This window comes from Hylobates moloch, unplaced genomic scaffold, assembly GCF_009828535.3.
Source record: "Hylobates moloch isolate HMO894 unplaced genomic scaffold, HMol_V3 SCAFFOLD_4, whole genome shotgun sequence".
In the NCBI taxonomy this organism is placed as follows: Eukaryota; Metazoa; Chordata; class Mammalia; order Primates; family Hylobatidae; genus Hylobates; species Hylobates moloch.
The window spans coordinates 121324553-121352386 of record NW_026652279.1 but is presented as its reverse complement, the minus strand read 5'-3'; the positions used below and the strand labels follow the sequence as shown (position 1 = coordinate 121352386).

At 37.2% G+C, this 27834-nt stretch overlaps 1 protein-coding gene and 1 long non-coding RNA gene across 10 annotated transcripts in view; one reads left to right on the top strand and one right to left on the bottom strand.

The window, feature by feature from the left end:
- DIAPH3 (diaphanous related formin 3) overlaps positions 1 to 27834 on the top strand; it is a 502965-nt gene that overhangs the window by 135340 nt on the left and 339791 nt on the right. For 4 of the 8 annotated variants that reach the window (XM_032150983.2, XM_058437956.1, XM_058437951.1 and 1 more), the window contains 4 exons: positions 15146 to 15220; positions 15309 to 15378; positions 20598 to 20734; positions 22605 to 22710. In XM_032150983.2, coding sequence (XP_032006874.1) covers positions 15146 to 15220; positions 15309 to 15378; positions 20598 to 20734; positions 22605 to 22710 — 388 coding nt within the window. Of the gene's footprint in view, positions 1 to 15145; positions 15221 to 15308; positions 15379 to 18068; positions 18222 to 18639; positions 18722 to 18796; positions 18877 to 19270; positions 19296 to 20597; positions 20735 to 22604; positions 22711 to 27834 lie in introns of those variants that run through there. The other 4 variants (XM_058437954.1, XM_058437952.1, XM_058437953.1 and 1 more) reach the window with 4 other exon arrangements.
- LOC116467329 (uncharacterized) lies at positions 6222 to 18535 on the bottom strand. 2 transcript variants are annotated; one of them, XR_009213279.1, is made up of 3 exons: positions 18417 to 18535; positions 10300 to 10387; positions 6222 to 6634 (listed from the first exon to the last, which is right to left on the bottom strand). It is a non-coding gene; the product is annotated as an uncharacterized LOC116467329 (long non-coding RNA). The 2 variants fall into 2 exon arrangements; XR_004247764.2 differs by lacking the exon at positions 18417 to 18535 and adding an exon at positions 17899 to 17967.

Below are 27834 nucleotides of genomic sequence, written 5' to 3'. Positions count from 1 at the left end.
GATTGGATATTTGTCCCCACCCAAATCTCATGGTGAATTGTAATCTCTAGTGCTGGAGGTGGGACCTGGTGGGAGGTGTTTGGATCATGGGTCAGATCCCTCGTGGCTTGGTGCTGTCTTTGTGATAGTGAGTGAGTTCTTGTAAGATCTCATCATTTACAAGTTTGCCTCCCCACCCCTTCTCCAGCCAACACACACACTCTGGCTCTGGCCATGTGACGTGCCTGCTACCCCTTCACCTTCTGCCATGATTAGAAGCTTAAGGCCTTCCCAGAAGCAGAGTAGATGCTGGCGCCATACCTCCTGTACAACGTGCAGAAATGCGAGCCAATTAAACCTCTTTTCTTTATAAATTACCAAGCCTCAGGCATTTCTTTATAGCAATGCAAGAATGGCCTAATACAATAATGTGAAAGAAACACCCAAAAGAAGGTTAGAGCCACTGATATCACCTGCAGTCCCTCTGCAGGGCTAAGTAGAAGTTTAGCCCATTTGAACAGAAGCCTGATAGAACTTTCTACAATGACAAAAATGGTCTATGTCTGTCTTGTTCATTACAGAAGCTGCTTACCACATGTGGCTGTTGAGCACTTGAAATATTGCTAGTGTGATTAGGATTTAAATTTAAAATTTAAATAGCCACATGTGTCTGGAGGCTACCCTATTGGACAACACATCTTTAGAGATCAGAAAAACATATTTCTTGTGCACTTGTTTTGAGCCTTTGTACTCTTGAGTCTATATGTGTGGCTGCTCTCTCCACTGTGCTATGAATTTCTGAGGAGGGGACCCGGTTTGTGTCATGGTGAAGCCTTAATATGGGACTCAGGAGAGAAGATCAGAGTACATGTTAAATGGATTTGAATAGTAAAAACAGAATAAGGAGATTAATGCTTGAAATAAAGTAAAATACATGAGCCTGTACTGCTCATTTTGCAAGACAGGAGAGCAGGTATTTCAAGTGTTGTTATGCATTCTCTGTTTGGAATACTAGATGAGGTGCAAGGATTTCTTTTCTTAAATTGTTCTGATTCCTTTTAGAGAGAAACATCTAACATGTGAAAGAATAAAGCTCTTAAGTTCCTGAGTATGTGACATGGATAACATGCCACTAAAACATAGCACAGGATTTTATAATCTATATATCCAACAAGTATTCCAAGGGCTTTGCTAGGTACCACAGTAAATGAGAAGCATGTAGGAGAGAGAAACCTAGAACACAAATAAATAAAACAAAAAGGTATAATCAGTTCAGTAAAGAAAAAATGGGGACTGAGAGTGATTAACGGAGAGGTTTTTTGATTTAGCTGATTATAGAAAGTCTTTCTGAGGTGGTGGAGTTTGACACCAAAGGACAAGGAACTAGTTTAGAGAAGAGTGGGCAGAAGTACTGAACATGAGGTGGAAAAACCGTGCAGCAGAGGGATGGAGAGAGGAGAGGATGGTGGATCCAAAAGGCTGTCAGAGAAGGTGGGCAGTGGCCAGGCCATGCGGAAGGTCATAGCCATAAAGCTCGTGGTAGGGATATTGAATTTTCATTCTATGGAAGTGGAGTCTGTTGAGGAGTTTCAAGCAGGAGATGAGCTATTCTGGCTTAACTTTCTAAAAGGATCACTTTAACTGCCACAGGAAGTGTATTAGTGTGTTCTCAGGCTGCTATAAAGAACTGCCTGAGACTGGGTAATTTATAAAGGAAAGAGGTTTAATTGACCCACAGTTCTGCTTTACTGGGGAGGCCTCAGGAAACTTACAGTCATGGCAGAAGGCAAAGGAGAAGCAGGCACCTTCTTCACAGCATGGCAGGATGGAGTGAGTGGAAGCAGGGCAAATGCCAAATTCCCGTTATAAAGCCATCAGATCTTGTGAGAACTCACTCGCTTTCAAGAGAATAGCATGGGGGAAACCACATCCATGATCCCATTACTTCCACCTGGTCCTGCCCTTGACATGTGGGGATTATGGGGATTACAATTTGAGGTGAGATTTGGGTGGCAACAGAGACCCAAACCATATTAGGGAGAATTGATTGAAGGGAGGAGAGAGTGGACAAGGAGGTGTGAGATAGGAGGCTCTGGCAGTAGTCACATGAATTAGGAGGGTGGCTTGTATAAGGATTGTAGCAGTGGTGGGCCAAGGGATGGGTGAATGTTGCAGATAAATTGGAGGTGGAAACTGTAGGACCTGTTGATGGATTGGATATAGGATGTGAATGAAAAGGAGGAATCGAGAATAACAGTTTTTTTTTTTACTTGAGCAAATAGGCAGATAGTAGTGCTGTTAACTGGGGTGGAGGAGGTTGTTACTTGTTCCGTGAATTTTGGAGAAGAAAAAAAAAATCCCTTTTTCTTTGAGATGGAGTCTTGCTCTGTCACCAGACTGGAGTGCAGTGGCATGATCTCAGCTCACTGCAACCTCCGCCTCCCGGGTTCGAGTGATTCTCCTGCCTCAGCCTCCTGAGTAGCTGGGACTACAGGCGCACGCCACCACACCTCGCTAATTTTTGTATTTTTAGTACAGATGGGGTTTCACCATGTTGGCCAGGATGGTCTCAATCTCCTGACCTTGTGATCCACCCGCCTCGGCCTCCCAAAGTGCTGGAATTACAGGCGTGAGGCACCATGCCTGGCCAAAAATATCCCTTTTTAACATGTTAAGTTTGACATGTTTAAAAGAGTATCACAATTTGAGACATCAAGCAAACCCCTACATATGTGGGTCTGGAGCTTACATATGTGGAGTGGAGATATTTAAGCCCTGAGAATGGATGCAATCCCAGTGTGGGCAGGTTGTATGGAGAAGGAAGCTAAAGATATAGGTGAGTGGTCAGAACAAGTTCTGAAGGACTCCAGGTTCGGAAAGTGTCCAGAAATAGGTGATCCAGAAAGGGAAGAGGAGGCAGAAACACAGACTGAGGAGTAGCCAGTGGGGAGGAGAACCCCAAACGCTGGTTTCTGGACCTAAAGGAAGAGTGTTTCAAAATAAGGGAGTGACAAACTGCAAAGCGCACTGCTATGAGGTGGGGCAAGATGATATTATTGGAACCGGCAAGAGGAAGGTTGTTGGCATCCTTTTAGAAAATAGATTTTTTTGGAGTCTTGGTGGTAGAAGCCAGACTGAAATGAGATTGAGTGAATGGATGGCAAGAAGTGCTGACCATGCTTGTGATGAAATTTTTTGAGACCTTTTGCTATAAAAGAAAGGAGAGAAATGGGAACTAACTGGAGGGGTATCTGAGGTCAAGTGAATGGAACTTGGTGAGCACATGGAGAAATCAAATCAGTGAGAGTTCAAAGAAGAAGGAAATGTGAATTGTCCTTGAAAGCTGAACTTGTTTCAGTTGTTACAAAGGCAGTTCTATGGAGGGGAGCATTATGAGTGCATTGCCACACAAAAGTAGCAATGAAATTTATAGAATCAAGGGAAGATCATGGATTTTAATAATTAGGACTGCTCTGACTAGCATTGGGTAGTAGTGACAAGAATTTAGGGTGGGGACAAGTGGTGAAAGGCCTGAAATGTGACCATAATGTCTTTTCCACATATATTGTTGGCAAATGAGTCTATATTTAAAATGAATAATTTAGTTCAATAATTCTTGAACTAACGATATTTAATTTGATACTAAGAAACTACCTATTAATATTTAATACATTCCAAATAAGATATTTCCTTTTTTATAATATGTTCCTTTTAATAGTGGACTTAAGTTTTGATTAGAGCACATACCAGTATCTGTGTTTTAAAATCCATAGTTCTTTTACTGTTTTTTCATCTAAAGGTCAAGAACTCTTGTTTCTTGTGCTTTGTTTTTTATCATTCCTGTTAACCTGGTTTTATTTTCATTTTTTTTGGAATGCTTTCTCTAGATATTTTATGCCTTTCAGTATGTTATAGCCAAAAACAAACTAGAAGAATACTACATTTATTACTGTGTTATCTTATCTGATATGAAAAGTGAGAATAAATGATTGTTTTTAAATATACAGTTTCTTTAAGAAGAATATTTCAAGAAAATATACATATTAGTGGTTGTATTTTGAAGGTTAGTAGATTTTATAATCTGAACATTATTTATAATAGTTCCTGAATTCCCAGCCTGGCTCTGTAATTTAGTGTAATTTGGGTGGATGGGCCATTGAATGGCATGTAGGTGTATGTTTGTCTTGCCCCACAGGGCATGCTAAGTGCTTTGTACTCCCACCTAGAACTGTTCATTTTAAGTATTTAGTCACCTTGGTAAAGGTAGGTGAAAATGAAAGCTTAAAATAAGCTATAATTATATTCAGCGTTGGTGATATATTACTCTGACAGAGGAATGTAAATTGGATCTAGATATTATACAGTATTAAAGCTGACCTTCCAAGTTTAAGGTATGAAATTTGTTAGTTTGTCACATGTGAGCGGTAATGTATTTTTTCTCCTTTTAAGAAGCTTCGTGTATTGATTTTAAACCATCTAGATTTGTGTTTCCCTAGGCATTCATGTAAGATTATCCTTTTGGGTAATTAAAAATATTTTTCTTATTACAAAAAATATAAGTTCATTAATGGACAATGAGAAAATACGCAAAAGCAAAATCAAGAAAAATGTATAATATTATCTACTTAAATAGACACTAACTTCTTGGAGGAGAGAGAGAGAGAGAGAGAGAGAGAGAGAGACACTGTCTACAGAGGAAGTCTTCCTGTCTAATACCGTTGGTTGGTTGGTTGGTTGGTTAAAAAAATTGCTTAAAGTATGTAATCATCAAATAAATGATTCAAATATACCCCAAACATTTTTTTTTTTCAATCTAAACCATAAACATTTTTTTCTCTAGACATTTCATATGGAGCCCAGACCTTTTCTTGGAGTGGACAAAGGCCGATTGCATAAAGCATACTCATAATGCGTTGTCTTCCTGGTATTGGTGCTTTAAAGAAGAACAGGATCGTAAAGGCTCTGGCAAAGCAATCTGAATACAGAAGTATTCTTCTGCTAAAAAAAATTTTTTCTGGCACTGTGATTTCCCTTTAATATATAGTTGTGCCCACATTTGCTTCTATAGCAATTTAAAAAGTAATCTATTTTTAGCTTTCCAAATCATTAGGCTTAGTTTTCATAGAAAAAGTACCTCTTTCCCCAATTATGTGTTATCTGTTTATATAATATTAATTATATAAATACAATAGTAAGTACAACTGTCAGGAATGGATTTGGAAAGAAACCCAACTGGTTCTGGTGGGAGCAGTGTGTGGGGATGTATAAGAGAGTAGAATTAGCTGACTAGGTGGAGGATGATTAAGAATATGTTTGTATAGCTACACATATGTACATACATTTCTTATATGTGAACAAAAACGTTTAAGAATAATAATAGAAAATGCCTTATATACCATTTCTGCTTTTTAAACTTGAGATATATGAGCATCATTCCACTTCAATATTGTAGGCATAGTTTTTTCTTTAAGTTTGGTTTTGTTCCTAGGCCCTAGCTAAGTGTGGTAGCCATCTTCATTGCTCCTCTAATATTCTCTGTTTATTTTTGTAATAGTGTTTATTGCATGCAGTTTTTTTTTTAATTGTCCTCATCTCAGTCCTCCTACAAATTTCTTCCATCAACTCTTTAATCCCAAATTATGTTTTTTTCTTTGTTCTTACTACCCTTTTTCTCTTTTAATTCTTTTGCAATCAGGATTTCACTTCTACAGAATTATTTATAAACTGCTCTTGAATTCATTTCTTTATAGTTCTTTTTAGCCCTTATTTTCTTTGACCTCATTTTAGCACTTGACTCTTGACCCTTCTCTTTTTGAAACTTCTTTCCTTTGGATTTGTTATGTCAGGTTTACTCGGTTCTCCTCTTACCACTGTCACTGCCTTTTTCTCATTTGCTTGGTGGGAGCTTCTGCCTGTTCTCACACTCTAACAGTGGATGTTTCAGACTTCTGTATGAAAGATAAGACTAAATCTACTTTTTCCTATTTTTTTTTCTAAGCACAACTAGAAATACTGGACATTATATGTGAAACAAATATAAGAAGACAGGCTAGGAACCTTGATATTTAAGGAACAATATGGCAGTGAGTTTGCTGGGTTGTCTTTCTGCCTTTTTGTCAGATTTGGAGGTGAAGAAGTCAGTAACCCAGAAGTGACAGTGGGCACAGAACAAAGAAGTCCCAACAAAAGCCTTCTCTCGTAAACCAAAGGACCGCAAAAATGGCAGCAAACAAGACAGAAAATGTTGGCAATAACTGCTCTGTATTTCTGCTAAATACTGCAGAAAAAAATCTGTGGCTCCATCCTCCCCACCACACCATCAAAAAGCAAAGTGGGTAGCCTGGATTTCTACCCACAGATGGCAGTAATGAGGCATTCTTCCCCTTCCCCACTGGCATTATGTCCAAAGAGGCAAATAGAGTCAGGGCTTTCACCACCACCCAGTGATAACAGATGTCCACATCCCCCTTCCATGGTGCTATTGTAGGTTACATGGTGAGCATAATGAGACAGTCCTTCTCTCCATCAGGGAGTGCCTAGATTCCCATCCATGTCAAGTGGTAACAAAGAATCTCTCTTGGACTTCTGTTTCCACCTTGCAGTAATGAGGTGGTGCTTTCTCTTCTTCCACTGGAGATGTGTCACAGGAAGCTTACTGAAATAAGAGGTTTATATAAGATTTAGAATCTTATCACACGATATCCCAAATTTTCAGGCTTCAGTATAAAAAATATGGTCATACCAAGAAGCAGGAAAATCACAAACTGAATGAAAAAAGACAATAGATGACAACACTGATATGACAGAGATGGTAGAATTATCTGACAAGAATCTTTTAAAAAGCAGCCATCATAAAAGTGTTATAATAGGCAAATAGGAATGTGCTGAAACAAAAGAAAAAAAATAGAAAGTCTCAGCAAAGAAATACAGGAAACTATTTCTTCTTTTAAAGAACCAAATGTAAATCTTAGAAGTGAAAAATACAATAACTGAAGTAAAAAGCTTGCTGGAGGGCCTCAAAAGCAAAACATGAGGCTGAAAGGAGAGAATTAGTGAACTGGACTATAGAATGATAGAAAGTATATAGTCTGGACAACCAGGAAAAAATAGATTGGGAAAAAATACATACAGAGTCTCAGGGAATTATGGGTCTATAACCAAAGATCTAACATTCTTGTCATTGGAGACGAGAGGAGAAAGAGGACAGGATAAAAAAGTACATGAGGAAATAATGGCTGAATAGGGTGGGCATGGTGGCTCATGCCTGTAATCCCAGCACTTCAGGAGGCTGAGGCGGCTGGACCACCTCAAGTCCGGAGTTTAAGACCAGCCTGGCCAACATGGTGAAACCCTGTCTCTACTAAAAATACAAAATTAGCCTTGCGTGGTGGCACGTGCCTGTAGTCCCAGCTACTTGGGAGGCTGAGGCAGGAGAATGGTGTGAACCTAGGAGGCGGAGGTTGCAATGAGCCGAGATCGCGCCATTGCACTCCAGCCTGGGTGACAGAGCAAGACTCTGTCTCAAAAAAAAAAAAATGGCTGAATAGTCCCCAAATTTGGCAAAAGACATAAACCTACCTAAACTGAATCACAAACAGGATAAACTCAAAGAAATTCACACACAGACATATCACAGTCAAATTCCCGAGAACTAGGCTGGGCTCAGTGGCTCACGCCTGTAATCCCAGCACTTTGGGAGGCTGAGGCGGTTGGGTGTCTTGAGGTCAGGACTTCAAGACTAGCCTGGCCAAGATGGTGAAACCATGTCTCTACTAAAAATACAAAAATTAGCCCGGCATGGTGCTGCGTGCCTGTAGTCCCAGCTACTCGGGAGGCTAAGGCAGGATAATTGCTTGAATCCAGGAGGCGGAGGTTGCAGTGAGCTGAGATTGCACCACTGCCCTCCAGTTTGGGAGACAGAGTAAGACTGTGTCTCAAAAAAAAAAAAAAAAAAAAAATTCTGAAAACCAAAGATAGATAGTAACATCTTGAAAGCAGTGCCCAAATTGCCAATTTCATGAACTAAACAAGAGATATTACCAAGACATCAACAGGGTAATGAGGGAATACTTTGAACAACTTTAAATACACAACTCAACAACTTAGATGAACTAGATCCGTTCTTTGAAAAACTACAACACACCCAATATGAAATAGATAATTTGGATGGCCATCTGACTATTAAGATAATTAAGTACCTTCTCCCCACCAAAAGGTCTTCAGGTGCAGGTGATTTCACTGGAGAATTTTACCACAAACTTAAAGAAGAATTAATGCCAATTTTCCAGTCTATTCCAGAAAATAGCAGAGCAGACAGCAATTAATTTTTTTAAATGAGGCTTGAATTACCTGATAGCAAAACCAGACCAATACAGTACCAAGATAGAATAAAACAAAACCAAAACCCTCAAACTTACAAACCAATGTTCATCATGAGTATAGATACAAAAATCCTTATATAATGCATTATATTGACAAGCAAAAGAGGAAAAGTCACTTGATCATTTGAATCGATGCGGAAATAGCATTTGACAAAATTCAACACTTGTTCATAATGAAAACTCTCAGAAAAGTAGGAATAGAGGGTGAATTCAGTTGTGTCCCTAGAAAGATCTATTTACATTCTTAACAATCTCTGCAGAATGTGGCCCTTTTTGGAAACAGAGTCATTGCAGTGTAATTAATTAAGATGAGGTCATAAAGGAGTAGGGTAAAGTCTTGATCCAGTATGACTTGTGTCCTTAAAAAAAAAAAAAGCAGAGATACAGGAAGAGTCCCATCTGATGACTGGAAGGATTGGCAGCTTCCATCAGAAGCTAGGAAGAGGCAGTGAAGGATTCTACCCAGAGTCCCAGGCAGCAGCCCTGCTGACACTTTGATTTTGAACACCTTGCTTCCATAACTACAAGATAATATATTTGTTGTTTTAAACTCCTCAGTTTGCTGCAGCCCCAGGAAACTAATACAGAGGGGAACTTTCTTAACTTGGTAAAGAGATCTACAAAAATCCTATAGTTAATATTCTATTTCTGATAAAAGACTAAATTCTTTCCCTCTAAGATAGATTGAGAACAAGGCAAGGATGCCTGCTTTCAGGACGCTTATTTTACACCATGGGGAAGTTCTAGGTAGAACACTGAAGCAAGAAAAGGAAATAAAGGCATGCAGGTCAGAAAGGTAGAAATAAAACTGTCCCTATTTGCAGATGACATGATTGTTTACATAGAGAATCTCGAGAAATCTATCAAAAACTCCTAGAACTTATCACTGAGTTCAGCAAGGTTGCAGGATTCAAGATAAAAATATAAAATTGTATTTCTATGTACTAGCAATGAACTTGTAGAAAATGAAATTAAAAACACAATACCATTCATAATTGCTCAAAAAATAATTGTAATTCTAATGAATTACCCATAGGACTTTTATGCTGAAAACTACAAAATAATGATGAAAGGAGTTAAAGAAGATCCAAATAAATGGAGACATCTAGTGTTTATGAATAAGAGACTGAACTCAATTTGCTTGTCCATTTGGGTTATTGGCAGAACCCAATTTCTTGTGGTTGTGGGATTAAGATTCTTGTTTCTTTTCTAGCTGTTCAGTTGAGGGCCATTCCCAGGTTTTTCAGTCCACCTACATTTTTTGGCTCTTCTTTGGCCTCCTTCATTTTCAAAACCATTAAAGGTAAGATGAGTCCCTTTTATGCTCTCAGAGCCTTGCTCTGTTGCCCAGGCTAGAGTGCAGTGGCACCATCTTGGCTCACTGCATTCTCTGCCTCCTGGGTTCAAGGGATTCTCCTGCCTCAGCCTCCCAAGTAGCTGGGATTACAGGCACTCACCACCACACCCGGCTATTTTTGTATTTTTAGTAGAGATGGGGTTTCTTCATGTTGGCCAGGCTGATCTCGAACTCCTGGCCTCAAGTGATCCACCCACCTCAGCCTCCCAAAGTGCTGGGATTACAGGCATGAGCCAGGGTGCCCATCCCTTTTTATGCCTTGACTCACTTTCTTTCATCTCATCTCTCTAACCAAGCTGGGAAATTAAGAATTATATGATTAGATTGGAACCACCTGGATAAACTAGGGTAATTTTCCTATCTTAAAATCATCTGATTAGCAACCTTAATTCCATCTGCAATCTGAATTTCTCCTTTGCTACATGAGGTAATATATTCATATGTTCTGAGTTTAAGATGTGCAGATCTTTTGGTGGGCAAGGGTAGGATTACTGTCTTTACTACCCATGCCTAGTCCTTTTATGCCCTCCCATTGCCCATGGCATTATATATGTGGTTTTTCAAGATCAAGCCCTTTCTTACCTGTTTGGTTTTATCTCTGATACAGCTTTCTCTGTTGCTCAGCACAGGCCATTTCTTTTACGTTTAATGTCTTCATGCATATGCCCTCCTGCTTAGAAAGAAAGACTCAGGTCAGACAGCAGATGCTTCGAAGTTCCCAAGAGAGGTAGATATTGTACCTTCTCTTCCCAGAGCACCATGATTATAGCATTTATTGCATTGTGGAAATAATTTTGTTCAACATTTGTTTCAACCACTAGTCTGTGATCTTTTCAAGGGCAGAGAACATATTTTGTTCAGTTTTGTATTTCTCATTCCTAGTGCAGTATCAAGAACACAGTGTGCCCTTTAATAAAGGCTGACCTGGCCAGGCATAGTGGCTTACACCTGTAATCCTAGCACTTTTGGAAGCTAAGGTGAGAGGATTTGCTTGAGGCCAGGAGTTTGGACCGGCCTGGGCAACATAGTGAGACCCTATCTCTACAAAAGTTAAAATTAGCTGAATGTGGTGACACATGCTTGTAGTCCCAGTTACTAGGAAGGCTGAGGCTCAAGAGGTTGAGGTGGCAGTGAGACATGATTGTGTCACTGTACTCCAGCCTGGGCAACAGAGTAAGACCCTGTCTTTGGTTTTATCATCTTTGATTCAGTATGGATAAATAGCAGTTCTGAAATTGCAGTTGAAGTTTCTAGCTTGAAGGTTGAGACAGGTTCAGTAATGGTGTGGAGATCTGTCATCTCTTTGTGTTTATTTCTGCATGTATAAAGGCCACAAGCCTGGTTATCAGCAGACCTAGATGTTATTTCTCAGTGACTGTAACCTCTTATATGTAACAATAGAAGGGGACTTAGTTTCATTCTAAAATGATTTATTGAGTGCTCAGTCTATCCCATGCTGGAATAAATATGATATATAAGAAATGGTCCCTGTACTCAAGGAGTATGCATCAGGTAAGATTGCTCTTATGATCTGGTATGTTTATTCCACATCATAAGGGAATAATTCCAAGATTAATTCCATTATAATTCATGATGGGTTTGTCTTTCCCTTTCTATGAGCACATCTGGGAAGAAAGGTAATAACTTTAAACAAAACAAAGGAAGGGTAGGAGGGTCAGTCTTTGGGAAAAATACTTGAGAGTGCTTTGTTCCTTTTGGCCAGGAGGTAAATCTGAGACCTGATTGTTGCCTCTATTGTTCAATGAGGTGACTGACTGTATTTGCTTCCTAAAGCCAACAACATGTCAGAAACCACTTTATACACTTTCAGTTTCATCCTGTGTTTCTGGAAGTAGTAACTGAATTTCAAAGTCTAAGCTGCTTTTGAACATTTAAAGGCGGGTTAAACATTTTAATTCTGGGAACCTGTTCTCCCTCTCCCTCTGTTTTTTTTTTTTTTTTTTTTTTTTTAAATTTTTGTTAAGTTTTATTACCTCTTCATCTCTTCTTTTCTCCTATATTGAGACCCCTACTAGGAAGTGCTAAAGGGTAATATACTTAGAAGTTTTCCTTGAGGCAATTAGAATAGTTTAATATTTCCTGTTACAGAATTTTAAGAGGTAGATTTAATATTTAGCACACTACGGTTGCTGTTTTAAAGCAGTTTTTTTCTGATACAAATGTCATACTGATCTCTATGTCATTTCTATTCATGAAGAAGAAACATGCATATTTATCCATGAATGCAGTTTATAGTTAAACCACATAATGCCTGATGGTACTGTGCTGACAGGCACAGGAGAAATAGTGCAGATTTTAGTTCGTGGAGATAGATCATTTATAGATCAGTTGATAATTTTTTTCTAGGTTGCTTCTTACAGTGATGATGAGAAATTTTTTCATTTTTGTAGAAAGCTATGGATCTCAATAAACCTCTGTCAAGACTACAGACCTACCTACTCAATATCACTTTTTATCTTGAACATCTTTTCCAGTGGAAATAGGAAGTGATATTCGTACCCCTATCTTTAAAAATAATATTGCTGAAAATAGTAGGGGTGAGGGTGAAACACTTGAGATTATTGCTTTGGGAGTGATACCTGTTAATACAACAGTATGTTGAGTTTGCAAATTTTTAAGAAAACAGGGAGATGTTTTATGCATATTTATTTTTAATCTTTTTAATAAGTACTTTTGTTAGCTTTCTTTTAATTCTTATATCATTTCTTTGGTTGTCAAGTGTCTCAGTTTTCTTTCCCTGTACCCTGTCCCACTTTTCTTGTTTTTGACATGTTTTATGAAATATAATGTGTAATCTGGCTTGCAGAAGGCCATTGCCCAACTCTCATTTTATTGTTGTTGAGAAATTCCCACAGTGACTTAAAAGATTGTAATAGATGAAGTGATTTGGTTTAATGCCTCTTTACATGGAACTTTAATAAGTTTTGTTTTATAGAGAATTAGTTTATATATAAAATACATGAGTAGGCATAAATTTTATTTGAATAGTTCATATTCTGTAGTTTAGAAGAGAGTTACATAGTGGGTCTAGAAATAGTTGACTTTAGACCGTCTATGAGTCCCACTATTCTAGTTATAATTATGTTAAGGGTAATACATTTTAAATAGCTATTTTTTATTATTAATTATGTAGATCAGAGAACTTACTGATTTACATGGATTTGTGTTTCTTAAATTTTATAGTGGGTCATAATATAAGCATATTAAGTGTAACAAAGTCTTTTTGTTGTATTAACATAATTTAAAATTACTTTGCCTATTTTGGTGTGAGGCAGTTTGATGAACAGTGATTTTATTCTTCACAATGATTAAAGGTGATAGCAGTATGAATAATCTGAAACCATTTATATTGGCTTTAGAATATCTTTGTGGCTATATTTTTGAATATGGATATTGTTGAAAATTTACTTCAAACAAAATATTGAAGGCCCTCTGTAAAGTATTAAAGAGGAGTGCCTTATGAACAGTCTCTCTCTATGCATCTCAATGTCAGCCCAAGTAAAACTCTCAGATTGCTCCTCACTTGCCTGCTGCATGTGAAATAGGAATAAATTCAGAATAGGATGCCAACAAGGCAAACAGTTAAGTGAGATGCTGTAGTTGTTTTCATGAAACATGAAAACAAGATTCAAAATGCCTACAGGTAATCTGTCTGTCGCTAATAGTGAAGAGTAAATCCTTCACTTTTGAAGTAGCAGCCTGGTTTGAAAACAACCTCTGTTTAACTTTTTTCCTTACCTTAACTATAATAGCAATCTTCAGTCTTTTACAAGAGAGTATCTTTCCTGTTTAAGTGCATTTTAAAAATTAGTTATTTCATGGCTTTCACTGGCAAGAGATGAGTAAAATATCGTCTGACAAGAGATTGCCAATCTAAATGGCAAATTTCTTTTTCTTTTTTGTAAAATCAGAAATCCTCAACATTGATAGGTGTCAAGTTGTATTTACAGAAATGTGCAAATGAAGAAGCTGGATTTTAATCAATATTTGTATTTTTTATATAAATATGTTGCATTTGGTTTTTATTCTCTTGTTTTCACTGGAAATGTATCTTATGGAAAAAATGATATTTTGGTATTTTCTGATATATGACTTAAGCTTGTTTTTATTCTTTATAATGTTCTGTTTTTCATTCCTTGAATTTTTTTTTTCCTTTTTTGGTGATGGAGTTTTGCTCTTGTTGCCCAGGCTGGAGTACAATGGCGCGATCTCGGCTCACTGCAACCTCCGCCTCCTGGGTTGAAGTGATTCTCCTGCCTTAGCCTCTCCAAGTAGCTGGGATTATAGGCATGCACCACCACCCTTGGCTAATTTTGTATTTTTAGTAGAGGTGGGGTTTTACCATGTTGGTCAGGCTGGTCTCGAACTCCTGACCTCAGGTGATTTACCTGCCTCAGCCTCCCAAAGTGCTGGGATTACAGGCAGGAGCCACCGTGCCTGGCCAAAATTTTGTTTTTAACATCTTGCTGTTCAAACAGTACACATACACGTACATAAAATCACATATATAAGTACAAATAAATACACACACATATATCTTTTCTTTCCTTCATTCTTTTGGTGACAGATTATTATCATTGTATTATTTATTGGCCTAGGTTTACTAATCTCCACTGAAAAAAATTATTCATTTCTGCTGAGGTAGTTTTCCTATAATCCAGGCAAGCTGTTGTCTAGTGACAGTAATGTTCTAGTTATGTAAAGGCCTGTGATTGGGTCAGTGGGTTTATGGGACAGGTTTGGTTTGGTGAACATGGAGATACTCATTTAAAACCCAGTGATGCAGTTTTGTTTTTGTTTTTGTTTTTAAGCAACTGAACTTTGAAACTTAGGAAATTCTTAACATTTGTAGGAATGTAGTTCAGTGGTTGGGGAAATTCTGCTAAAGCATCTCTTTTTTTTTTTATTAATTTTTGCCAGTAATCTTTTTCTTTATGTTGATCTACATCTTTCCTCCATAGATCTTTACTCACTTGTACAATTTGTCTTCTTTGGCATAGCCCCAAATGGGCTGTAATTAGTGGTATGCTGGTAAATGTTTAGAGCCAGCTCTGGGTGCGTGGGTGGGGGAGGCTCTGATTGGTTTGCCAGTTTCTTTGGTGTGAATACTTTCACTGTGGCTGATTTCAAGCTACCCATGTGATGTCCCTAAACATGAAGCATGGAAGAGGCGGGCACAGTCTGCTCTTACAAGCTTGTGCAAGCAGAGTTTAGTACACTATTGGCATATCCATCTTTGCTTCTTTCACAACTAAGATGAGTCATGAATAATTTTTATATATGGTGTTATTCTTATGTTTTAGTTACGATTAGGAATATAGCAAATATAAAATACTTGTAGGTATATAACATGATAACACAAGCTGCATTACTGACAATGTGTAACTATCTTTTTTCTGTTTTTCAGTTGGGTGGAAAGCTTTGGACATGAGGGGCTTGGATTATTACTAGACATTTTGGAAAAACTGATTAGTGGAAAAATGTAAGTATTGCTAATAATTATTTTCAAGTAAGCATCATTCATATGTCCAATTATAATTCCAACACTGCTATTTTTTATGTCAATACAGCCAAGAAAAAGTTGTAAAGAAAAATCAACATAAAGTCATACAGTGTCTGAAAGCCCTGATGAATACGCAGGTATGTACATAGGTAATTAGTATCTGTCCGTCACCAATTTTGTAATATATGATTTTTCAGTTGCAGTAAAGTGATGATAAATTGTTCTGATGTGTTTTTCAGTACATGATGGAAAAATATTGAATTTTATTGAATTCTAGTTTCAACTGTCTTGCAATAGGAGAAACTTGATAATGAATAAACCTCTTCTGGTGCTGAACTCCTCATGTATAGGTTAATTATCTCTCCCCACCCTTTCCTCCCTCTCAACCCTGCCCACCCCAACCCCATCTTCTTTCTTTTTTTCTCTCCCCCCACCACCCTTTCTCTGCTTTTTTGTCCTCTTCTTCTTCTTTTCTTTCTTCCTTCATTTCCTCTCTCTCTTAACTCTCAAAAGTACGGCATGAGTCAGCTTTAAGATCATGATTATTAAATGTGAGCTGCAATAATACTTATTACCAAAGGTTCAAGTTAGGAAGATTTCTTATATTCTAGGAATTTAAAATCTACAATGAAATTAATGTAAACAGATATAAGCAGGTCTCAGAAATAGAGCAATGATGCTTAACCCAAGTAATACTGAGAATAAACGTAATACGGAGGAATTTGCATAGTTAAAGAGGTTACATTAGAAGGGAGAAACCTGCTTGTGGCTCTCACCTATAATCTTACCACTTTGGGATGCCGAGGCAGGAGGGATTGCTTGAGGCTAGGAGTTTGAGACCAGCCTGGGCAACATAGTGAGACACTGTCTCTACAAAAAGTAAAACAAATAGCTGGGCATGGTGGCCCGTGCCTGTAGTCCCAGCTACTCAGGAGGCTGAGGTGAAAGGGTGGCTTGAGCCCAGTAGTTTGAAGTTATAGTGAACTATGATCGAATCACTGCACTCCAGCCTGGGAGACAAAGTGAATCCCTGTCCTTAAGCAAAACAAAACAGAACAAAAAAACTAGAAAAAAAGAGGAATTCTTAAGCTCTTTACTGAAGTTAGATTTTAGGTTTGTCTAGCAATGTTTCTTTTTTGCTTTTATACTGTTAACTGCAGAAATTAGCATTATCCTATGCCGTTTCTTTAAGCTGCAGCATCTAAACACATTTACGTCATGATGTGTGAAGTAATGATAGGTGTTTAAGTTGCTGTTAGACGGCAGGGGAGGAAATTTTACCTGTGGTGGTACGATTATTTTTGTTTTGTAGCAAAACCATCTGTATATTTCTAATTAATTTTAATTTATAATATTTGCCCTATTCTAATTTAAAAACAAACTTTTATAGGGCTACACACTTAAGTACTAGTATGTAAATTATTAAGGTTTATTTTATATTTATTTTACTAAATGTATTAGCAAATATTTATATTTTCTAATTATTTTTATCTTATTAAACTATGTATTTTTAAGCATTTTCTGGAGCTAAGCTTTCTGTTTTTAACCAATGAAATATTTTTTCTTCCTTGCCTCTTCTAATCAGATATTATTTTCAAAGAAAATATGTGATGTAGGAATCACAACTCCTTTCTATGCTGAATTCACGGTTCTTTGAAAATCAGATATTAGATATATAAGGTAGCTTTTTACATATCTGTTTTAAGAGTAAATGAATGAAAGAATCAAATTGCTGATAGGGAGAGGTCTTTCCCACTAAGTACATAGAACTGGTTTAGGAAGCCCTTTTTAAAGTGAGAATATAGAAATTGGAAATTTCATTGGTGATGGAAAAGCCTAAAGTAGAAAAAAATCTAGGAATTTTTTTAAACCAAAGGGGCATTTGGATCATAATTTGAATTTAAGAAGAATATCATGGTTAAATTAAGGTGGTAAATAGAAGATAATATTCTTACTTTGTTTCAGAATGAATCTGAGGAAGAGTGAACTTTATTTTCTAATTAATATACTATTTTTCTCTTAAGAGATTTTTGTTGCTTGTAGTTTATATACGTGGAGCTATAAAATATTGCCATTTTATTTGGTGCTTTTATCTGTGTTATTAAGAATAAAAAGTTAAGTTATTGGTACTTAGTATTATAGTGTCTGAACTCTAAACCTAGCAATATGTGAAATTTTTGGTTAAGTTTTTTTTCCCTTCAAGATTGGTTAATGGTTTTCTTAATCTTTATTTGATCACATCTATAAGTACAAAATTTGTTAAACCTCACTTATACAGTCTTTATTAGCATTCATTGAATGATGAAAATATAAGTTTTGAGAAGAAAAAAATGTGGTGCCTTATTTGGTACTAGTAATTAATTATACAATTAATGAGCAAATTTGATAACATTACATGAAAGTGAATTTCTTATAACATTAAATTGGACTAAGAGTATTTTCTAAATGGAAGAGAATTTTAATTGCCTAGGGGAAAGAAAAGATAATAAGGATGAAAAGTTAGTATATTCAAATTGAAAGGTAATTAGAACAGAGGCTTCAGTTTGGTCAGTTAACTTTGTGTGTGTTGCTTTGAAGAGTGCACCCAAGGTGGAGGTGCTTTGCTCCTGAAGCCAGCAACTTTACCCACATTATTTCTGCTACTGGGATTAACTCACTGTGGGTGGCTACTCAGCACCAGTAGTCATGCTGTGTGGGTCCAGATGTTGGGCATCCTACATGAGGATTTAGAGCATTAACTTTCCTCTACCTAAAACATCATCTTCAGTGCCTGAAATTCCATCTATTAGCTAATAATAGGCCTCATGTGGAGTGCAGGTAGAACCTGGCATTGATCCTCAGTTTAGGACAGGACAGTTACCATATTGTCCGGAGTGGGTCCTTGACATTCAAGAAAGATACATCCTTAGACTTTTCAAAATTTGTCATGCCTCTCTAACCTAAAACAGCCCTCATTAAGCGCACTTTAATCCAAGCACTGGTAAGTTGACAACTTCTCACACAGAGTCAACAGTTTTTGTTTTGTTTTGCTGTGTTTTTTTTTTTTAATAATTGAGAGTAATTTATACAAGTAGCAATTCTGTATTTATAGATACTGAGTAGTAGTAATTGGCCTCATTCCAGTCTTAAAATGAGTGTGACACATTTTTGCATTACCAAAATCAGAGCATGTTACCTGTGATGGACTTTTGGGGTCACAGGATGGTGGTTAAAACTGTGAAATCAGAGTATGCTCCTATTTCACCTTTCATACATGATAGGTTAGGGCCAGAGGGCTTGACAGAGAAGGCAGGTAGTATCACTTGGAGGAAGTCAGCATGAGTCACCTTGGGTGGCTGGAGGAGTCACAGGATTCTGATTCTAGAAGGGCAGGTGTTAGCTAAGGACAACCAGGTAGGTGGGAAATGAAGGGGAAATGCTAGAGGCAAGCTTTACTAAATTCCCAGATTTATTAGGACAGAGCCAGCTCTTCTGTACTTGGTAATCACTGACTGACTTTCTGAACTGAATCTAAGTGGTACTTTATAAACCTGACAATTCCCTGGAATGATTATCAAGGCATATTGTAGTTTCTGGTCCTGTGCCTGCCTTTTCATTCTTTTTCCAGTTAGGTAGTAGCCCAGGCTATCATAAAAGTAAGTATTTCCTGAGTGTTTAGCTGTCTTGTTGTAAACTTTTCCCTATTACTAACAAGACAGAGTAATCTCTCCAAAATTCATATTCTTGGGCCCTTGGCCTTTCCTTGTACTCTCTCCATTGTTCTGTGTTTCTTAGATAGTGGTTTAAAGTAAATACAGTATTTCAGCCTAGTACAAGGTTTCTTTGCATAAATGGCCATATACAAGATAGGAAAGTTATAAATAGGATTTTATCACAATCAAAGTACTTGGATCTAAGCTGGTTATAGATTCAACTTCGATGCTTACATGTAGTGCTGATTTTGAGTTTAGTTCATAGGCCTGTAATTGGGAATAAGGCCCTTTTTTAGTGTTTGGTAATAACTCTGATTAGTCAATTCTCATGCTTTAGTAGGATCCTCTGAGATGCATGCTAGGTAAATAGTACTGTTTTATTGTTTCTATTCGTCCTCTGTATTTTGACAGTTATCTTTCATAGATACATCATTAACATAACTTATCTTCTAATTGGATTTGACTTCCTGGCAGTAGTAAATAAACTTTATCCTAATCCCAATCGTCCCATTTATAGAATGAGTTTACAACTGCATTGTTTTCCTTATAATAAATACCATTGTGATTAGAATACCTGTGCCCATTGCGGCAGTTTCTACATAGTATCTGCTCAAATCATCCTTCAGTTTTTGCTTATTTATGAACTAAGTGCTAATATCTAGGCCTGTATTTTGTAATATGGTAGCTACATGTGGCTTCTGAGCATTTGAAGTGTGGTTAGTCTGAATTGAGATGTGCTACAGTGTGAAAGACACACTGGATTTCAACTATTTAGGAAGAAAAAGAAGTGAAATGTCATCAATAAATGTTTTATATTGGTTATATGTTGAAATGATAATATTTGGGATATATTGGATTAATTTTATTGAAAATAGTTTTGCTTGCTTGAAATTTTTTAATTACTCATGTGGTTTACATTATATTTCTCTTGAACAGTGTTGATCTGTGTGTTTGCTTATGGTAATATATCTCTTACCAACCTTCCTTCCCAGGAAAAAGATTTTCATGGCCTGAGTGTCTGGTTCCATATCTGGCTGTTTGTTTCATATGCTTCTGTTGGCAAATCCCATATTTCTGACTGCTTCCCTCTTTCTCAATTTGTCTACTTAACCTGTCTTAATAATTATCAGCTATATTGTCGTAAAATCACCTTGAGTTATCTTTATTTGGTTTAGTTTTGTGGTTCTTGATATAAAGTAAATACCCTTATGAACTTTTTTTTTTTTTTTTTTGAGATGGAATTTTGCTCTTGTTCACTAGGCTGGAGTGCAATGGCGTGATCTCGGCTCACTGCAATCTCCGCCTCCCAGGTCCAAGTGATTCTCCTGCCTCAGCCTCCCGAGTAGCTGAGATTACAGGCATGCACCACCATGCCTGGCTAATTTTGTATCCTGAGATGGGATTTCTCCATGTTGCTCAGGCTGGTCTCGAACTCCCAACCTCAGGTGATCTGCCCGCCTCTGCCTCCCAAAGTGCTGGGATTACAGGCATGAACCACCGTACCCGGCCATGAACTTTTTAGAATGTTACACAGTCTATATTTTTTAGCTTTAGTAAGTGTAAAAATATCCTATAAAAAATTTTTTAATAACTACATTTCTTTCAGGGTATTATTTTTCTAACTAATTTCTAACATTTGACCTCTTATTTTCAAAACATTATAGTATGGCTTGGAAAGAATTATGAGTGAGGAGAGGAGTCTTTCCTTATTGGCCAAAGCCATGGATCCCAGACACCCCAATATGATGACAGATGTGGTTAAACTTCTCTCTGCAGTATGCATTGTAGGGGAAGAAAGCATGTAAGTGTTATCAACCTTTTTCCCTAATTATATAATAATTTAATACAGATTGATTAATGTTTCATTATCTAGGCCAGAATTTACTAGAATTTAAATAAATGTTGAGGTATATTTAAGCAGCTAATTTAGATTCTTATTGGCTGGAAATTTTTGAGTAATAATTATTTCTCTTAATTGATTTATTAGTTATGATGTAAAATACTTCTATGAAAAACTGATTTCTTTATCATATTTAAACTGTTTTTTTAACTGAAACCCTAAATTTAAAAAAATTCTAAATGAAGGCTTTGAAAATATACAAATGGTTCTATTTCTTACATGATTTTTTTCCCAGATAGAATTATTTCAAACTGTAGGTCTTCTCTATCCCCTTGTAAAAGCAAACATATTATGATTTGGAAATCTATATGTAAGGCAGATTAGAAAGTGATTTATGTAATAGTAGTTTACTGGTTGAGGGTACAAAGTCCTTGAGCATAAAGTACACACTAGAGCTGTAAAGAATTTAACCACATTTGTTAGGAGTATAATTAAATACCATTACATACATATTAAAGATAATTATAAAGATAAAGATTTTTAAAAATTAGGGTTCTAATTATAAGGAAGCATTTAAAAATTATTAAAAATGCCTTTTAAAAAAGATAAAAATGTAAAAACTAAACAGCCAAAAGAACTAACAGAAATATCCCCCATATGTAGGGGTTGGCAGAGCCCTGTAAGGGAAGCCTCCTGTGTTCATTTGAAAATCAGCCTTGTGGAGGTCCTGCTGGAGTTGGTGGGATTGAGCAGGTTCGGCTTGATGGTTGGATAGTCAAAGACACCACTCGGCCTCAGCCTGGCAGTCTGCCCGCAAAGTGTGCCTACAGTGTTTATCTATAGAAGAGGTGTAGCCACACCCAGCAGCAGTCCCAAGCGTGCAAAGCCAGGCATACAGCTTTGTTATTTAAGACCATATAAATGTTGGTGTACAAATGTAAGAGTGAAATTTATGTGGACAGATGATACTTTCTGAGCTTCCCTTCCTATTTTCTTCCTTTCCCCTTTCCTCATTTTTTAATTCTGTCTTTTAACCTCCTCTTTTTCCCTTTTCTTCCTCCTCTTTCGTCTTGGACTCTTCCTTGCTTTTCTTTTCCCTTCCCTATTCTGTTATCCTTCCCTTTTCCTTGTTTCTTGACTTCAGAATGGGTATCAAGATTCTGTAAATAACATTTAGGACTGCATGCCCATGTCCACGAACTGTGAGCTTCTCCAGTGTGCTGGATGCTGTTAACTATTATTTAAAAGAGGAGGAAGTATAGTTTTTGCATAATTATTATATTTTATAATTGAATATTTATAATACCATACTATTATATATTTTTGACTATCACTCAGCTTCGTTTTCTTAAACTTGTGAGGCATAAGAGTGCAGTGGTTGAGAGCACTTATATGGTGCCCACCACATAAACTGTCTGGTTTCAGATTCTTGCTCCACCATTTCACAGATATGAGACCTTGGACAGATTGCTTAACCTTTTTCTGCCTTAGTCTCCTAATCTATAATACGGGTTAATTATAGTACCTACCTCAAACAGTTGTTATATACTTTAAAATGAGTCGATGTTTGTAAGGTGGCTTAAATGGTGCCTGATGTGTAGTAAGCATTATATAAATGCTTGATAAACATCTTCACAGGGTTATTGTCAGGGATAAATGATTAAAATGTAACATGCTTAGAACTGTGCTTGATACATGGTATGTACTCAGTAATCTACTTCTAAAATATATTGGCTGCTTAGGGTATTGACTTCTTTAGTAGGATAAAGCAATTGTATTGTGGCATTTGTGTTTGCTACTTGCAATTTAATTGACTCAAATTTTCCAATAGCCTTGAAGAAGTTTTAGAAGCTTTAACTTCAGCTGGTGAAGAAAAAAAAATTGACAGATTTTTTTGTATTGTGGAAGGCCTCCAGCACAATTCAGTTCAACTGCAAGTAAGTTTTGTGTGTATATAAAATCTATTTTTAAATGACATATATTACTTTTAACTGGTTTATGATTGGTTTATATGAAAACATTGTTATGAAGCTCTGCATGCCTTTTAATATTCTTTTATAGCATTATTTATTTATTTATTTTTTGAGACGGAGTCTTGCTTTGTCGCCCAGGCTGGAGTGCAGTGGCGCGTTCTCAGCTCACTGCAAGCTCTGCCTCCTGGGTTCACACCATTCTCCTGCCTCAGCCTTCCGAGTAGCTGGGACTACAGGCGCCCGCCACCATGCGCAGCTAATTTTTTTTGTATTTTTAGTAGAGACAGGGTTTCACTGTGTTAGCCAGGATGGTCTTGATCTGACCTCATGATCTGCCCGCGTCGGCCTCCCAAAGTGCTGGGATTACAGGCATGAGCCACCGCGTCCGGCCTAGCATTATTTTTAGTATATAGAATTCCTATTTGTACTGTATCATAATTTATCTCATAGATACATCTTGGCACACAACAATGGTTATTTCCTAAGTTGCTTTTCTTGTAGTAGAATTATTAGATTTCCCTGTATAAGATATAATCATAGTCCTATGAACTGTTTATTCTATGTTAGTCTCATAAATTACTTTAACTTTTGAGATGTTTTGCCAATTAGGTCAATTAGCGCCTTTCATTGTTTTAATTTTAATAACTGAAAAGTTGAGCTTACATGAATAATAAGGAAACCCAAGGTTATAGATGTTTCCAAAAATACTGTTAAAAAGACACATTTAGACTTAAACATTTAAGTATTCAAGCTGAATAATATTCATTTAATTTCTTTCTTTCTTTTTTTTTTTAAAAAGAGGCTTTTATTGGTATAATTGTTCAAAAGTGATCATCTTAAAAAAATATTAATACCTGATTCTCACCTCCATACTTCTAAAACTTAATTGGCATGGTGTGACCTGGACATTGGGAAATTTAAAATGATCCTCAGATGATCCTAACGTGCAGCAAAGTTTCGAAGCCAATGTGTTAATAGATATGAAGTAAATCTGTTTCACACTTAATAAAAGTAAAAAGTTACAGTTTTTTTTAAAGGTTCTGGCAGCTTGGCCATTTTATTGTTTCTTGGTATATAAGGAATAGAAAAGCTAAATCTTAAATAAAAAAATAAAGTGAAAAAAATAAAGTAAACAAGTGGTATTTGAAAAATAATAGACTGGGCGCGGTGGCTCATGCCTGTAATCCCAGCACTTTGGGAGGCCGAGGCAGGTGGATCACCTGAGGTCAGGAGTTCAAGACCAGCCTGGCCAACATGGTGAAACCCCGTCTCTACTAAAATACAAAAATTAGCCGGGCATGATGGCAGGTGTCTGTAATCCCAGCTACTCAGGAGGCTGAAACAGGAGAATCGCTTGAACCCTGGAGACGGTGGTTGCAGTGAGCCGAGATCGTGCCACTGCACTCCAGCCTGGGTGGCTGAGCGAGACTCCGACTCAAGAAAAAAAAAGAATGAGAATATGATAGGAGCTGTGAAACTAATAATTTAGTATGACATTTCAGATGACAGTGTTAATGAATAGCTAGTGAGGAGCCCTATGTTGTGATTTGTTTCTCTTGGAATAGGCAGGATTGAAGACCTGACTAGAGGGTCTCTATGGCATGGGGTCCTGCAGGAACCTCTGGAAGAGAGCCCCTTTTCACACATTCTGGGCTTGTTAGATGACATTGGCTTCGAGGTCTGGGATGTGTTCCCCATCTCTGACATAGACCTTGCCCATTTAGTTGCTTGAGAGACTGGAGTCTTTTAATTCATATACTGCTAGCCTCATTTCCAGTCTCCTCCTCTTCTCTTTTCTCTTTGCTTTCTTCTGTCTCTTCTCTCCCACCTCGTCTCTGAGCTCCCCCTTCCCTTCTCTCCTTTTCCTTCCTATTGCTTTTCTTTTTCCTTTCTATTTTTGTGTCTTTCCTTGTCAGGTTGATCTGCTGTCATCTGGTGCTTTGAACAAGTTTCTTTGTCATCTGGTCCCAGGTTTTTTATTCAGCTGAAGATTAATGAAGAGTAGCCCTAAAGAAAACTTTGTAGAGGAAAGTTGAACCATTACTTTATCTGATTTTTTTGCAACGATTTATGAATCTATAATTATTTGAGAATAAAAGTTTTATAAAAATGTCGGTAAAACTGGGGTCCCATCCTTTTGTTTACAACAGTATTACATTACCTGAGGTTGTAAACTGTAAGGGAAGAGATGAATAATGGCTTGTTAAAGACAAAGCCCTGTTTTGTCCTGGTAAATGACATAATCTCCTCATTTATTGGAAAGTTTTGACTATTGCAGTCTAATTCTTGGTTATTTGGAATATTTATTTTGGCTGTCAGACATAAAGGTAAATATATCTGACCTTTATTTTAATTAACTACAAATTAAATTGATGAATATGAACTTGAAGGCAAAGTATGTTGATTTAAAAAATTTAGGGGGTAAATTAAGTAATTTATAGGTAGTTCTGATTTTATTGAAGGTGCTCTTCTGTGGAAAAATAACATTTCTATAGTCAACTTATATTTAGCCAGTAAATATCTAGAAAGAGAACTATCAGTTAAAAGTTTGGAATTTTATAGGTTACTATTCTATAAAAGATATTAAGACTTAAATAAATTTATATAAAGTTTTGATACAGGTTTAACTTCTTTTATTAACAGCTCTAGTCAGACTAAATTAACGTATCATAAAATTTACCCATTTAAAATGTGCGTTTCAGGTCAGGTGGTGGCTCATGCCTGTAATCCCAGCACTTTGGGAGGCCAAGGCGGGCGGGTCATGAGGTCAGGAGATCGAGACCATCCTGGCTAACACGGTGAAACACCGTCTCTACTAAAAATACAAAAAAATTAGCCGGGCGTGGTGGTGGGCGCCTGTAGTCACAGCTACTCGGGAGGCTGAGGCAGGAGAATGGTGTGAACCTGGGAGGCGAAGCTTGGCAGTGAGTTGAGAACATGCCACTGCACTCCAGCCTGGGCAACAGACCGAGATTCTCTGTCTCAAAAAAAAAAAAAAAAAAAGTGTGATTCAATGTTTTTTGTATATTAACAGCTTTGTGGAATCCTTACCACAATCAGTTTTAGAAGATTGTCATTGCCCCCCAAAAGAAAGTCCCCATCCCTTAGCTATAACTCTACAATCTCTGATTCTCTCTAGCCCAAGACAGCTATTGATCCACTTTCTGTCTTTATAGAGTTGCATATTCCAGACATTTCACGTAGATGTAATCATGCATTATGTGGATCTTTGTGATTGGCTTCTTTTACTTATTAATAGCAAAATATTTTAGAGGTTCATTCATGTTGGAGTACTGCATTTTATTTTATTTATTTATTTTTTTTGAGACGGAGTCTTGCTCTGTTGCCCAGGCTGGAGTGCAGTGGCGCAATCTCGGCTCACTGCAAGCTCCGCCTCCCGGGTTCACGCCATTCTCCTGCCTCAGCCTCTCCGAGTAGCTGGGACTACAGGCGCCCGCCACCACGCCCGGCTAATTTTTTGTATTTTTAGTAGAGACGGGGTTTCACCGTGGTCTCGATCTTTTGACCTCGTGATCCGCCCGCCTCGGCCTCCCAAAGTGCTGGGATTACAAGCGTGAGCCACCGCGGAGTACTGCATTTTAAAAAATCGCCACATAATTGTCTGTCATATGAGTGTATCACATTTTGTCAGCTGTCAGTTGACAGACATTCAGGTTGTTTCTACTCTTCAGCTGTTATGAAAAATGCTGCTGTGAACATTTGTGGAGTTGATTTCTTTTTAAACTACTGCTTATTTGCCATATTTAGTGTTGAGTGAATAGAGGTAGGGAGGAGGAGAGCTTAGAGCAATGTTTTCCTTCCATAGTTATGGAAGTCATGGGCATGATGCAGTTTCTTTTTAATTTTTAATTTTTGTGGGACATAGTAGGTGATAATTCAATTTTTGAAAATTTTTTGCCAATATATTGGTAGCTGATTATATTTGCTTTTATGAAACTAATTGCTTTTGTTGTAATTATATTTTCTGTTACAGTTAGTAGTAGTGTTAATTATTCGATATCCTGTAAACACTAAAATAAATTTCTTTTTATTTATTTATTTATTTTTTATTATTGCACTTTAAGTTTTAGGGTACATGTGCACAATGTGCAGGTTTGTTACATATGTATCCATGTGCCATGTTGGTGTGCTGCACCCATTAACTCATCATTTAGCATTAGGTATATTTCCTAATGCTATCCCTCCCTCCTCCCCCCACCCCACAACAGTCCCCGGAGTGTGATGTTCCCCTTCCTGTGTCCATGTGTTCTCATTGTTCAATTCCCACCTATGAGTGAGAACATGTGGTGTTTGGTTTTTTGTCCTTGCGATAGTTTACTGAGAATGATTTCCAGTTTCATCCATGTCCCTACAAAGGACATGAACTCATCATTTTTTATGGCTGCATAGTATTCCATGGTGTATATGTGCCACATTTTCTTAATCCAGTCTATCGTTGTTGGACATTTGGGTTGGTTCCAAGTCTTTGCTATTGTGAATAGTGCCGCAATAAACACACGTGTGCATGTGTCTTTATAGCAGCATGATTTATAATCCTTTGGGTATATACCCAGTAATGGGATGGCTGGGTCAAATGGTATTTCTAGTTCTAGATCCCTGAGGAATCGCCACACTGTCTTCCACAATGGTTGAACTAGTTTACAGTCCCACCAACAGTGTAGAAGTGTTCCTATTTCTCCACATCCTCTCCAGCACCTGTTGTTTCCTGACTTTTTAATGATGGCCATTCTAACTGGTGTGGGATGGTATCTCATTGTGGTCTTGATTTGCATTTCTCTAATGGCCAGTGATGATGAGCATTTTTTCATGTGTTTTTTGGCTGTATAAATGTCTTCTTTTGAGAAGTGTCTGTTCATGTCCTTTGCCCACTTTTTGATGGGGTTATTTGTTTTTTCTTGTAAATTTGTTTGAGTTCATTGTAGATTCTGGATATTAGCCCTTTGTCAGATGAGTAGGTTGCGAAGATTTTCTCCCATTTTGTAGGTTAAAATAAATTTCTTGATATAGTTCTTAGAGCTTAATTTTTAAGAAGTGAAAGGTTATTTTAGCATCATTCAAATTTATTTC